Source organism: Mercenaria mercenaria, chromosome 18, assembly GCF_021730395.1.
Source record: "Mercenaria mercenaria strain notata chromosome 18, MADL_Memer_1, whole genome shotgun sequence".
Taxonomy (NCBI): domain Eukaryota; kingdom Metazoa; phylum Mollusca; class Bivalvia; order Venerida; family Veneridae; genus Mercenaria; species Mercenaria mercenaria.
In genome coordinates this window covers 56,065,563-56,079,395 of record NC_069378.1, presented here as the reverse complement: position 1 = coordinate 56,079,395, position 13,833 = coordinate 56,065,563, and the positions used below count along the sequence as shown (strand labels likewise).

Genomic DNA, 13,833 nt, shown 5'->3' with positions numbered 1-13,833 from the left:
TTTCATCAAAGTTATCATTCTGACTAATATTCATGAAGATTAAATGAAAAATACAGCCTCTATCGCATACACAAGGTTTTTCTTTGATTTGACCTAGTGACCTAGTTTTTGACCCGAGATGACCCATTTTCGAACTCGGCCTAGATTTCATCAAGGTTATCATTCTGACCAATATTCATGAAGATTAATTGAAAAATACAGCCTCTATCGCATACACAAGCTAAATGTTGACAGACGACGGACGACAGACGACAGAAGACGGACGATGGACGCCGGACATCGAGCGATCAGAAAAACTCACCTGAGCATTGCTCAGGTGAGCTAAAAAACCCCTAGAATCTACATTTTTCAAAGGTTCATATTCCATTTTAGAACAAATATTTATGACCTATCCTATATAAAATGATGCAATTCAGGCTTTTAATGAAAATATTATTTTTTTTTTTTACTGGTTCCTGAAATTCAAGGTATTTACAAAACTTATCTGGACACAAAAAGAAAGCTCTGTACCTGGAACCAATCAATAGTACAGCAGTTCACAAGTGACGGGAATTTCCTCAGTCTGTTACGGAAGGCCTCTCCAATAGGGCTCATTGCCAAACAGATATGTAACTGATCTCGCACACGCTGCACAAACATGTTAAACAATGCAATAGGTGATCCATCTGTCTGCTTGGACTTTTCCCTTTGCCTGTAACACAAAACAAGATGTTATAATCTCTGCCTGAGAAATCTGTTTACTGACAAAACAGTAGTAGGGATTGCTTAGTCTTTAAGTGTTCAAATTTCCAACCAGCCTGTTGCAAACCTTCTCACAGGTAACTTGGGTTTTTGTCATCAACATTCTAAATCAGAAATTCAAATTAAAATGCCAAATAATTATATTTTCCATCAGTTTGTTGATAATACAGTAGAAACACTTTAAAACCTAGAACTGTTGTTCAAAGTAAAAGCTATTTCCGTACAAAGTCATATTAAAATTTATATTTTGCAGGAACACAGTTGGCAAAAAACATATTTTTTGGACATTTAGGTCTTTCTTGATTGGTATTTCATATTAAGTTGAAATTTCCGACATAAAATGTTGATGAACATAGGCCCTGAAATCGCTCTGAAAGTCAGAACAGCATTTTCTATACAATTACCTGAAAATAAACTAAAATGTCAATAAAGAAATCTTCAACCCTGAAACAGTAAATTGTAGAATCTTAAAAATGTCTACACTGAGCAAAATTTCAGCACCTTAGAAGAGAAATTTGTACACTTACAATTTCGATTATAAATCTTACTGTACTTTAAATTTAGATACAAATATACAATGTACTTACAACATTTGAGAATGTTTTATATCTTTTTCAGAATATTCTTTTATCACTATTTTTTGTGACCAGATATACATGAAATGGTGCAAAATACGAGCATGCTTCCTGTGAACAGAATGTCACAACCGTTAACACTATGGTGCAAATCACTGAAATATGGACTACAACATAGAAAATTCAATCTCATTCATTCAGTTGAAAAAATCTGGAAAAAAAAGGTATTTTCATGCAAGGTTTTGGTGAAAACCAAGGTTTTATCATGCAGTCACAGATGTGTGAATTCGGATCAGAAATATCTGTGTTTGTTTGTTTCATTTTTGTTGTACATGTACTGGTCATTCGGTATGATTAAAACAATGTTTAAATGGATTCACAATTTACAGGTTCCACTTTGAAAGAAATAACTGACTATATATATTCAGTTTCCAGAGCCTACATTGGAAAATGAACTTTTTTTCCAACTTTGTTACTCTACATAACTAACATCCAGAAGTATTCCTTATAGTATACACGCTCCCTAGATAGAATGCATAAAATCTTTTTAGTCACTTGTTTTGTTTTCCTCTTAGCAGAAAAGGAATTAAGTATATTCAAATGAACTGAACAACACCATATAAAGTGCTATATTTATGGCAAAGTGTGACATGCCGGCCAAAAACTCTCACAGACAACACGACCAAAATCACATGGTTTCAAATACATGTACTTACTCTAACATTAATAACTCTGTCTGGTGTCTCGTTGACCTATCAGTTGTAGTTTATAAGAATTTTGAACTTTTTGCACCTAACGTTATAATTTCTACAAATTTTAATCATCAAATAATAATTCAAAAGCCTTTAGTTTTCTTTTTTTAAAATAATTTTTTCTTTTTTCTAATTCTGTTTTGTTAAAATCTGATCCATTTTATTGATTGAAAATTTAATAAGATCATTTCTTCCTGTCCAAAAAAAAAAATGCATTACTTATGTACTGAATTTTTTCAATTTGGAAAATTCAGTATTTAAGGAACAAATTTAAAGTATTCTTATTTGGAATATTCAGTACTTATTGACTACAACAAACTCTGTACTTACTCCTCTTTTGCACGCTTTTTTGCCAACCTAGCGTATATAACCATACAGCTGTTAGTACTAATGAAATGTTTTACCTAATCAATTTGCAAAACATCAAAGACACTTTTAACTTTTATTCGCAATACATTAACTATGCTATTGAGGGTTTTACCTAACCAATATTTGCAATACAGAAAATATACTGCCAAAGGTTTTACCTAACCAATATTTGCAATACAGAAAATATACTGCCAAAGGTTTTACCTAACCAGTATTTGCAATACAGAAAATGAACTGACAAAGGTTTTACCTAACCAATATTTGCAATACAGAAAATATACTGACAAAGGTTTTACCTAACCAATTTCTGATGCTTCAAAGATAGTACTGAGGGTTTCACCTAACAAACGTGCAATACATCAAATATATCACTGAAGGTTTTACCTAACCAATTTTTGATGCATCAAAGATACTACTGAGGGTTTCACCTAACCAACGTGCAATACACCAAATATATCACTGAGGGATTTACCTAACCATATTTGCAATACATGATACAACTGAAGGTTTCCTCTTACAAATTTGCAATACATAAAAGATATTAATAAAGGTTTTACCTAACCAATTTGCAATATATCAAAGATATTTATTTAGGCTTCATCTAACAAAGTTGCAATACATCAAAGATACAACTGAGGGTTTTACCTAATCAATTTGAAATACATAAATGATACAAATAAAGGTTTTTACCTTAGTGATTTGCAATACATAAATAATATAAATGAAGGTTTTACCTTTAAGTTAGCAATTTGCAATATATAAATAATATAAGTAAAGGTTTTACCTCAGCAATTTGCAATACATAAATAATATGAATGAAGGTTTTACCTTTACCTTACCAATTTGCAATACATAAATAATATAAATGAAGGTTTTACCTTTACCTTACCAATTTGCAATACATAAATAATATAAATGAAGGTTTTACCTTTACCTTACCACTTTGCAATGCATAAATAATATGAATGAAGGTTTTACCTTTACCTTACCACTTTGCAATACATAAATAATATGAATGAAGGTTTTACCTTTACCTTACCAATTTGCAATGCATAAATAATATGAATGAAGGTTTTACCTTTACCTTACCAATTTGCAATACATAAATAATATAAGTAAAGGTTTTACCTCAGCAATTTGCAATACATAAATAATATGAATGAAGGTTTTACCTTACCAATTTGCAATACATACAATATACTGCTAAAGATTTCACCAAAGCAATTTTTTGCAGTACATAAATGATACCTTTAAAGATTTTATCTCATGAAATATCATTATAGCAGATAAGATGACAAAATAAAATGAACCAACATACGCTCTTTTACAACTAACAATACATTATGCCATTTTAACATGAATGCAGAAAATATGGCCTATGGCAAAGATGATTTTAAAAAGTAATGTTCACACACAAAAATTCACCATGGAACAACAAAAGTCATCTGATGAAAAAAATGGTTTCATGCACTGAAAAAACAAATGTCGGAATTTGAGCATATCAATATCACTTGATCACAAATTACAGAATGACCATTTTTACATTATCACAAATTTACGATACGTGTGCCATCAGCTACTTACTCGTTTGCCTTCTGTCTTGCTATTCTATTTTTTTAGCAAAAATATTTTAGTAAACTTCAATAAATATCATTCATTTAAGTAAGGTAGTGGACCCATAACTACATTTAGAAATTTCAGTATAATATTATACTGTTGTTAAGCATATGGCATTCTTCAGATGTAAATATAGCTCAATGCAAAAACAGCTTTCTACCAAATCCGGAGAATGTCAAAATATCGTATGAGCCACGCCATGAGAAAACCAACATAGTGACTTTGCGACCAGCATGGATCCAGACCAGCCTGAGCATCCGCGCAGTCTGGTCAGGATCCATGCTGTTCGCTAACAGTTTCTCTAATTGCAATAGGCTTTGAAAGCGAACAGCATAGATCCTGACCAGAATGTGCGGATGCACAGGCTGCTCTGGATCCATGCTGGTGGCAAAGCCACTATGTTGGTTTTCTCATGGCGATGCTCAATTATTGAGAACACGTAGTATGCCAATTGTCTTTACTGGTCCAACTATCTTAATATGATAAAATCAAAGACCATGCCTTTATTTCTTGATATAGTAAATATTATAAGATTTACACTTAGTTCCTTTAATACAAAACTCTACCTAACTATTTCATACTTATCCTTAATAAGCTAAACAACAGTGACCATTCTAGCATAAAACCACTGTTTCTGTCATTTTCAGGCGGTGTTATAATAGGACAGTAAAAATGTTTTAACATAGAAACTATCACTACCAACAGTTGTTAAAAGACCTTTTTACATCTGCACATTCCATGGCAATGTGTAAACTTATAACAACCCTAAAATGCATAATTCAAAAGGAAATGACATCAACATGATCAAACAATGCTGAAATTCCCGCAAAATTTAAAAACTTTTAATGATGTTGATGGACAAAGTATTTATTTTGGCTTTTTTACATATTTTATGCTAAAACAGCATAAACACATCTTTGTTTCATGATAGAACATCTGTAGAATCCATAAATGATTTATACATGTCAAAGCCCAATTGGTTACAACATGAAAAAAAAAAGTGTTATCCCTAAAATCAGGTCTTTTCTAACAAATTTTAAGTCATGAATTTCAAATTTTAAGGATGAAAATAATGTGAATATTGTTTTTTAGAACTACTGCAACCATGAAGACATACCTGTCTAGCTGCCTCATTTTCTCACAGATTTCTTGTTTCTCGTCAAGCGGGTACAAGTTAGGAACTTCACCAGCATTCAGTAAATTGTTTATATCCTCAAGGAATGACTCTTGTTTAATCTGGAATAATTAACAAAACATTCAAAATCAGACAAAAGTTCATTTCAAAGGCATTTTAAACAAAATGCAGTCTTTTCAACTAACACATATCTTGAAAAATTCCAAATTCTCAATATATGTATTTTGATTAGCTACAAGAATGCTACATGAAAATGTATATCATGTAACTAGCTGTCAGTTGCCAAAATGATCAACGTGTTAACCTACCTGTGTATCAGAGAATAGGAAGACACCATGGTTGTCAGTCTCTGTAGCCTTTCTCAAGATTCGCTTTAAATCTTCACGCCATTCCACTGATGTGTAAGATTTGGAAATCTCCACCTGTCAGATTTGATAAAAACATTTGTTATAGCTCTTGTAAAAAAACAGTACATCTATGCAAATGTTCTATTACAGTCTGTGCACTACCCAATACAAATCAATTAGCTGTAAATTTTACAGACTAGAAAAAAAAAGAAATGCATCAATAACAATATTTCTTTTCCTCTAAGACGTTTCTGAAAATGTAAGTTTGTGATAAATCAACCCTGTAGTGTTTCAAGCATTAAGCAATGGCTTGAGCACTTAGTTCAGTAAGTTAGAACATAGCTGGTTCGAGTCCCACTCTGCAGATGTACTTTTCAGCCATAACCTTTACTTTCTTATTAAACTGGGAACAAGCAATATCAGTAGGAATCCAAGCAAGTATAGAGGGAGTGGACACTGGCTATACTTTGTATGAGGTTGTACAGCAGATGCCTGGCTCCATGAACTGAGTCAAATTTAAATAAGAATTGCTTACTCGCATAAAAATTGAAGAGGGAAGAAGTGAAGTATTTTGTACTGAAAATCTATCAACTGCCCAGTAAGCTTGGCCAGTTAAAGTACTGAAAATCTATCGACTGCCCAGTAAGCTTTGCCAGTTAAAGTACTCAGCTAGTGCGACCTCTAGATCTGTGCCTGGAGTTGTACTTACTGAGCCATAATGGCCACTTTCCTCTAAGCAAGGCAAGGTAAAAAGGCAATAAATATACCGGGTATAAGAATTTAAGTTCAAACCTGGAAAAGATCATAATCCGCCATGTGTGCAGCAAGTCTTGTGACAGACTGTCTTCCGGAACCGCCCACACCGACCAACAGGGCGTGACTACGTGGCTGTTTTATAATACGTGCAATTCTTGATACGTGCTCAATAGCGAATCTGTAATAAAGTAAATTTAAAATGATACAATTATCAAATAATAAAAGTTACTTTTGAAAAATAAAGATTTTCATAAAATGTTATACATGTATCTCATGAATCAATCCTTCATATTTTCTGTTTGTAAACTTTTGCAGAAACGATCCTTTTCCACTAAAGTACCTATTATTTTTGCTAATGTGATTCAAGAAACTGGCATCAATTTAAAAATCTTTTTCACCAGTTTTAGAAGTAGAGACCCTATATTATATGAAAAATATTCCCATTTCAAGAACATTTTTCGCTAAATCAATGCTAAGCTTTTCAACCAAATATATAAAACAACTGTGGTTCTTCAACAGTCATTTACATACTGCGAAATCATTAATATTTAAAATCTGAAATCCTCAAAATCCTGTCCAGTCCCGTGATATTATCAATTTTGCCAAAACTATGAAATTCTACGCCCAAAAATTTAATTAATATTACAGCATCAATATATTCCTAACCACAATGTAACAAACTATTTACCTGAAAAGCACAAGGTTCATAGGTTTCTTGCTCATGTTGTTAAATTCATCAAGATATCCCTCCACCACATGTCGTAATTGTTCCAGATCTCTCACTTCTACGTAATGTTTAGAGTCAGATTTAGGGTCTGCAAAGTCACAATACACTAAACTACGGAGATCATCCTCCGTCACTTTGCCATCATTATCAAAATCCAAATGAATGAAAAGCTGGTCGAAATCTTCACGCAGTTTCTCTTTACATGTCTCTCTTGTGAAATTAAACAACCAGTCTCTGTCCTTATCGTCAACAAGACGATCATAGTACACACGGAATACCTAATTAGAGAAATCACAAATATATTTTAGTATCATAATAAGATGTTAACACTGATATATCAAAACTTGTGTAGAAGACTTCCACTGCAGCATTTAAAAAACTCTACCTTTGTAAATAATCCAAGAAAATTTTTATTTTTGGCCTTAATTCCTTTTTTTAATTTATCTTTAAAGCAGCTGGCAAAATAAAAAGCTAAAACTTGATTTATAATGCAGGAAAGTTTCACAAAGCATGCACTGAAAATACGAGTTTATTTCAGCAAATATTTGCTTTTTTTTTTTTATGAATTCAAAGCTTTCAAGTACTGTACATGAAATTTTCATATCCATTACTACTAAGAATGGCTAGGCAATCACAAATACTTGGTAATTCAAAATCTTGATGTATCAAAATTACAGAATTATGCTTTGCCTATTACCTCATGCACCCAAAGCCTCTTCATAGAGGCTGGTTCCTCCATTGTCTCCGGAGTGGAGAGAAGCACACCCTGGATAACTCTGCCGAAATCACGAGTGTTGAACAGATAGTGAGACTTGGCTGGGGTTGGCAACAACTGGTTCATAGCCTCCTTGTACACATGAAGTGTTCCCTGTACAATCTGGTCTATACACGGCTTAAACTCATTACTGAATCCCCTGTTCACATAAAAATAAAAAACATTATACAATGTTAGCAATATGTAAACTGTTGTTGCACCTGTTAGCAAAAAAGCATTTTAAAAATGACTCAACTTTTTTCAAATGTTTTGCTACATTGTGATTTAAGTCATACAAACATACTTCAGGCCTCACAGCAACTTCTTAGCCTTTAATGGTGGAGGAAGACCCAAGTTGCAATTCAAGTATTATTTCTTGCACAAATTGTATTCTAGACAGAACAAGATTCTAGCAACACAGCTAAATGAGCCACGCCATGAGAAAACCAACATAGTGCATCTGCAACCAGCATGGATTCAAACCAGCCTGCGCATCTGCAGTCTGGTCAGGATCCATGCTGCTCGCTATGGTTTCTCTCATTGCAATAGGCTTTGAAAGCGAACAGTATGGATCTGGGCAGTCTGATTTGGATCCATGCTGGTCGCAAATGCACTATGTTAGTTTTCTCATGGTGGGGCTCAAATGACTTTCTCATAATTGAACCAAGAGGTGAAGGACAAGTAATATGAAGTAGACAATCACAACCACTCCATTGTGGAGCCCCCCACTCCCCTCCCCCTCCTCCACCATCCCTACTAAAAATGCAAAAAAAAAAAATGTAAAACTGTCTCAAGACTGTAAGAATTAATGCTTTAATTTATTTGAAACTTAAATATAAGGACATGACTTTTTTCCAAAACAATACAGATAATGAAGTAACCTTGAAGAAATATGCCAGTCCATAATCTTTCTGAAGATTGTTATCATAGCATCATCATCGAACTCGTTGATTGTCACCATGTTGAAATGACGAATAAATCTTGGTGTCACAGGGTTACGACCACCACCTGTAACAGAAATTTAGTAATACCTAAAATTTCAGTATCAATTTTAATTAATAATGACTTGCTGCAAACGTAAATATTACTGTAAAATCTTACCTGAAGGAATCAAATATAGCTGAAACTCGGTATCCTGAATTCCAAGAGATCCAAATTTACTTTACAATAACCAAATTCAACTTATTATAAATGATATCTTGTGCGTATGTTTTCATGACAGGACTTGAAAAATATTCTCCAGGTAATAAGCAAATTCAAGATAATTATAAAGTTTCACCTGTAAAGCAATTATTAACTAGCAAACTAATCATCATGGATTTATGGTTGGGTCAAGCCTTGAAGTCTAATCCAAACAATGAAATAAAATTACCATTCATTTTACCTTCAAAAAGTCATCTACAAGTTTTTCCCATGAAATAGCCATTTTTGGCCAAAATCTCTAAAATTTTGTGCCAAATGATTCCACAGTGTATTTCATATGGAATCTAAAAAACAGTTACATACCTGGAGGACCCATTCCAGCAATGAGTTGAATGTCAATCAATTTGAGCGGGACTACGTCTTTCAGGTCGTACCATGTCCAGTGATCCAACCATTGACGTAACAACTCTATCGGAGGCTGTGCACCAAACTGTTCCAGCAATGGCATGTTCAAGTCATCCACAAATACAATCTGTGTCAAATATACATCAAGACAACTGTAACAGTTCTAGATTTTTACCCAACATTTTGTAATATTAAAACTGGCTTTAGCCCAAAATGTTGTCTGATAAATTGCTTCAGTTCTGACACATTTTAACGTGAAAACATTAATGGTATGATGGGATATCTTATGTTCTGTGGAGTGTTGGTGCGTACATCAGATTGTTTGGTATTTATGTATCCAGAATTATAAATCTGACTATACAAGCGAAAAAATAAGATCAGGAATTGTTCCATTTAAATCCACGATCCATTTCCTGACAGTTTTAACTAGGATCCAAAAATACATGGTTTTTAGCATAGTGCATAGATCCGTGCTTAATCACAACAAATAGCCACGAAACTTTATTGTAAAGATGCGAATTAAAACAAAAAACTTTACAGCTTTCCTTCCAAAGATGGTGGACCCAAAACACACCCATTCCTTCCTCTTTGTCTAACTTGGACATGATATATTCTGTGTCTGGTTGGCACTTGTCTGGGCCGAGAAGTTGATGATGTTTGGCTTGTACATCTCCTTGTCAAGCTTGTGAAGCAGGAAATCCTAGAAATATAAATAAATGATTAAAAGTAAATATCTTCACTAAGCAAAGGACTGGCTACAACTGATCTAACTTTCATTAATAATCATAATTGAGCCATTCCATGAGAAAATCAACATAGTGGGTTTGCGACCAGCATGGATCCAGACCAGCCTGTGCATCCGCGCAGTCTGGTCAGGATCCATGCTGTTTGCCAACAGTTTCTCTAATTGCTGTAGGCTTTGAAAGTGAACAGCATGGATCCTGACCAGACTGTGCGGATGCGCAGACTGGTCTTGATCCATGCTGGTCGCAAAGCCACTATGTTGATTTTCACATGGCATGGCTCATATACTATATAGTATGAAATCATTTAATTTTGTGGACACAGAATTTCATGGTATTGGCTAAAACAGGTAAAAGGTACAGGTATATAATACAATTGATTCCAACTTCTGAAAATAAAAGACTAACATTTCTACTTATGAACTTGCTTTATACCAGTCAATCAAAAACAAATGTTAAAAATACATAAATAATATAAAAACATATGTAACATAAAACATGCCTAAAATTTAAAAGCAAACCATAATTGTTTTGAAAAGTTTGAACTTACAGTGATATAGACACTCTTTCCTGTACCAGTTGGTCCTACAAACAGGGCGGCTTTTCCGTGCTGCACAAGCAGGTTCATGATGTACGTGTAACGTACTGTGTCCACAGTCGGTACAATGATCTCGTTGAACATGACGTCTTTCGGAATTGGGGGTGAGTCTTTCAGTTCCTCTGTCCATGGTACCCATTTTCCTGCCCCCTACAATCCATTACAACACATTATTATTTACGTACTAAATAATTTGAAAAAGAAAATACTGTGAATTCATTTCATTTCGTGGGAATAAATATTTTGTGGTTTGGAAAATGAATTTGTAGATTTCAAAAATAAAATAAATAGGAACTTTACTTGCTTGTTGGGCCTTAATTTCAAGGATTTACGCAACCACGAAAAATTCCTCAAGTACGAATATTAAATGATTTCACAAAACAATAAAATTTTCAGTTTCGTTTAAAAAAAAGTTTGTTCCTCAAAAGTATTAAGAGCAATAAATATACATTTTTCTACTGCCACTTATCAATAAGATAAAATTCCTTGACCTTCATTGTATAACACTGAAATGGTTCTAACTCAAATAAAATCATACCTTTTTTTTAAACTGTATGACATAAAATTGTGTACATTAAATGCAAAACTTAATCTACTATTACATCCAACGGGGAAAAAATCATGCAATATAATTATGTTCATATCTAACTTAAAACTATAACACAGTTTTATCTTAACTGTGAAAAGTGAATATAAAATAACCATGCACTAATCACTGTTACAGTAACTATGACAACAAATAATGGGACAAAAACTGTCACAAAGTTCTAGGCTTATAAAATCGAAAACAAACTATGAAAATACATACTGAAACTAGAAGCTGTGTTTTCAAAACACAAAATCATGCCCCCAAGGTGTATGACCAAGGATGCTGTTTTTGTTTTGTTTTGAGTTTAAAGGTGAAGATCATATGAAGGCCAAAGTCATCTATATATAGATCAGTTTGTAGGTTTGGCCACAAGGTGAGTTGAGTGTGAGTATGAACTGAACTGTGTCATTTATGTGGATTGTAAGACCAAAAATGTTGTTCATTAAGGTTTTAAATTTGAAGGTGAAGGTCATATGAGGGTCAAGGTCATTTATATATTTAGGTCAGATTGTAGGTCTTGCCACAAGGTTTGTTGTGACAGCACGAGGATGAACTAGATTGGTTGGATTGGGGGCTGTAGGCAATCTGGTTCATACGGACTGGCGGGAAACTGATGTATACCCAGGGGCATGAAAATACAAAAATATATTTAAATATCATGCTACAACTACATATATTGTAATGTGTGTGTTTTCCTTGTATTGTGGACTTCTAAAGTTACATTATTTACACAAATATATATTCTAACATGTCAATGTGCTACGTCTGTTACATACACTTATTGTTCCGAAAGCTCCCATTCTTGGTGCCTTTTATTATAAATAAATATTGTTCACAAAGAGTAAGAATAAAAATGGATTCTTCTATATATCATGGCTACACTTAAAGGTCGCTTTGATTTCTCAGCTTTTATCACTGTGACAACATTAATGTATGAATTATTGTTGACAATACATTACATGCTTTTAAAATCAATGCAATGCGAAGTACGAAAATGTAACAAAACCATTAAACAAAAACATATCATTCCATATTATCTAATTCTAGACGTGTTTGATAAATGCGGAAACTTAACATCGATATATTTATATGAATTTCGAGCGGGATCAATTAAAACAAAAAAGATATGCCTCGTTACCTCTTTGACAAACTTGTAGTCATAGATACGACCTTTAGGTGGGAATGGGTTCATGTATGGCTTCATAGGTGGTTCCACCAGCTCCGGCAGACTGAGTTTGATTCTTGTCTCCTCTGTCATACCACCCTGTTCACAAAACATCAAGTAAGTAAGTAATTTTTTTCAGTAAAACAGTATATCTATAATCAAATGAAAACATATTCAGTAATACTTTCTTTTTACCCGCTAATACATTAAAATTTCAAACTTTCTTCACAATTTTTAAGAAAAAGCACTCAACAATTCGAAGTTCTTAAGCCCCCACCCCCACTCAAAAAAGGCCTTAATTTACATCAAATCTAACAAAGAGTTATCTAAATCATTTCTGTTGGTTGACTAAGCAGTATTCTGTCAAGTTTCAGTCCAATACATGTTGCCATCTTTACCGAGATATATGAACTTGCATGCAAAACTTTTATCAAGGTGTGATGCTAACGCCAACACTCAGACATGTAGATTAACATCTTCATAGCCAAACTAAAACTTTATAGTTCTGTTTTTGTTTTGTTTTTAGTTGGATTAAATGTTGCATCAATTCAGTTACATTGTGCATATATCATGTGGCTCCTTTCTAACTTTGCTGATGTAGGAATACCCCAGGTGCCCCCTTGCGCATAATTTTGGACAATTACAGGTAAGTAAAGGTGCAACTACTAGATGCAATTTACAGACAATTATGAGATCTGAGCTCCAAGTATAAGCTCTAACTGTACTTACTTACAGAAAAGACATGTTCCCAAACCTTCATACTTGAGCTTCATTGTCTCTTCCATATAGACTTTAACAGTTATCAATTACAGATATCACCACAAACAGCAAATTAAAGACACAAATTCTAATCACTTGCAGTCAAGAGTCTCACTTATATATCCTCACAGACCAGACAGTACCATCAAGCATCAATCACTCGAGACAGCAAGATGAGCAAAATTTTTGAGTTAACTAAGATTTCAAGCGTTTCAAACATAGAAAATATAACGAAACTGACTGGGTGCATGTCACTGAGGTACTGATGCTTGACTTAGAAGAAGTGTTTCACTGTATCTACTTACAGACATGAGCTCTTTGATCAGCTTATCAAACTTAATACGTCCCTCATCTGTACACGAGCCACCAATAGACCATGTCAGTGCAAAGAAGAAGATGCTCTGTAAATAAAATATTTTAATTTACTTATATCATTAGGTCACAGATAAAGAGAGGAAATCGAAAAGTTAAAGATAATATAATTTTTATGACAACAAAGATAATTGGAGGTTATCACAAATGCTAAAATGATCATAATTTTACTATGCCGGAAAGGTAAAATTATATAAGCAATCCATTTTGTATTTCAAATATTCAAATTAATAAAAAAACAAGAGCTGTCTCCATAGGATGACACATGCCCCCGATGGCACTTTGA

At 33.5% G+C, this 13,833-nt stretch overlaps 1 protein-coding gene across 1 annotated transcript in view; it reads right to left on the bottom strand.

The window, feature by feature from the left end:
- Positions 1-13,833, bottom strand: part of LOC123538325 (dynein axonemal heavy chain 7-like) — an 83,382-nt gene that overhangs the window by 33,398 nt on the left and 36,151 nt on the right. The window contains 12 exon segments of the mRNA XM_045322344.2: positions 511-691; positions 5,172-5,290; positions 5,498-5,611; positions 6,329-6,470; positions 6,981-7,297; positions 7,717-7,933; positions 8,655-8,781; positions 9,280-9,448; positions 9,860-10,021; positions 10,615-10,812; positions 12,390-12,515; positions 13,481-13,576. Of these exon segments, the coding sequence (XP_045178279.2) occupies positions 511-691; positions 5,172-5,290; positions 5,498-5,611; positions 6,329-6,470; positions 6,981-7,297; positions 7,717-7,933; positions 8,655-8,781; positions 9,280-9,448; positions 9,860-10,021; positions 10,615-10,812; positions 12,390-12,515; positions 13,481-13,576 (1,968 nt within the window).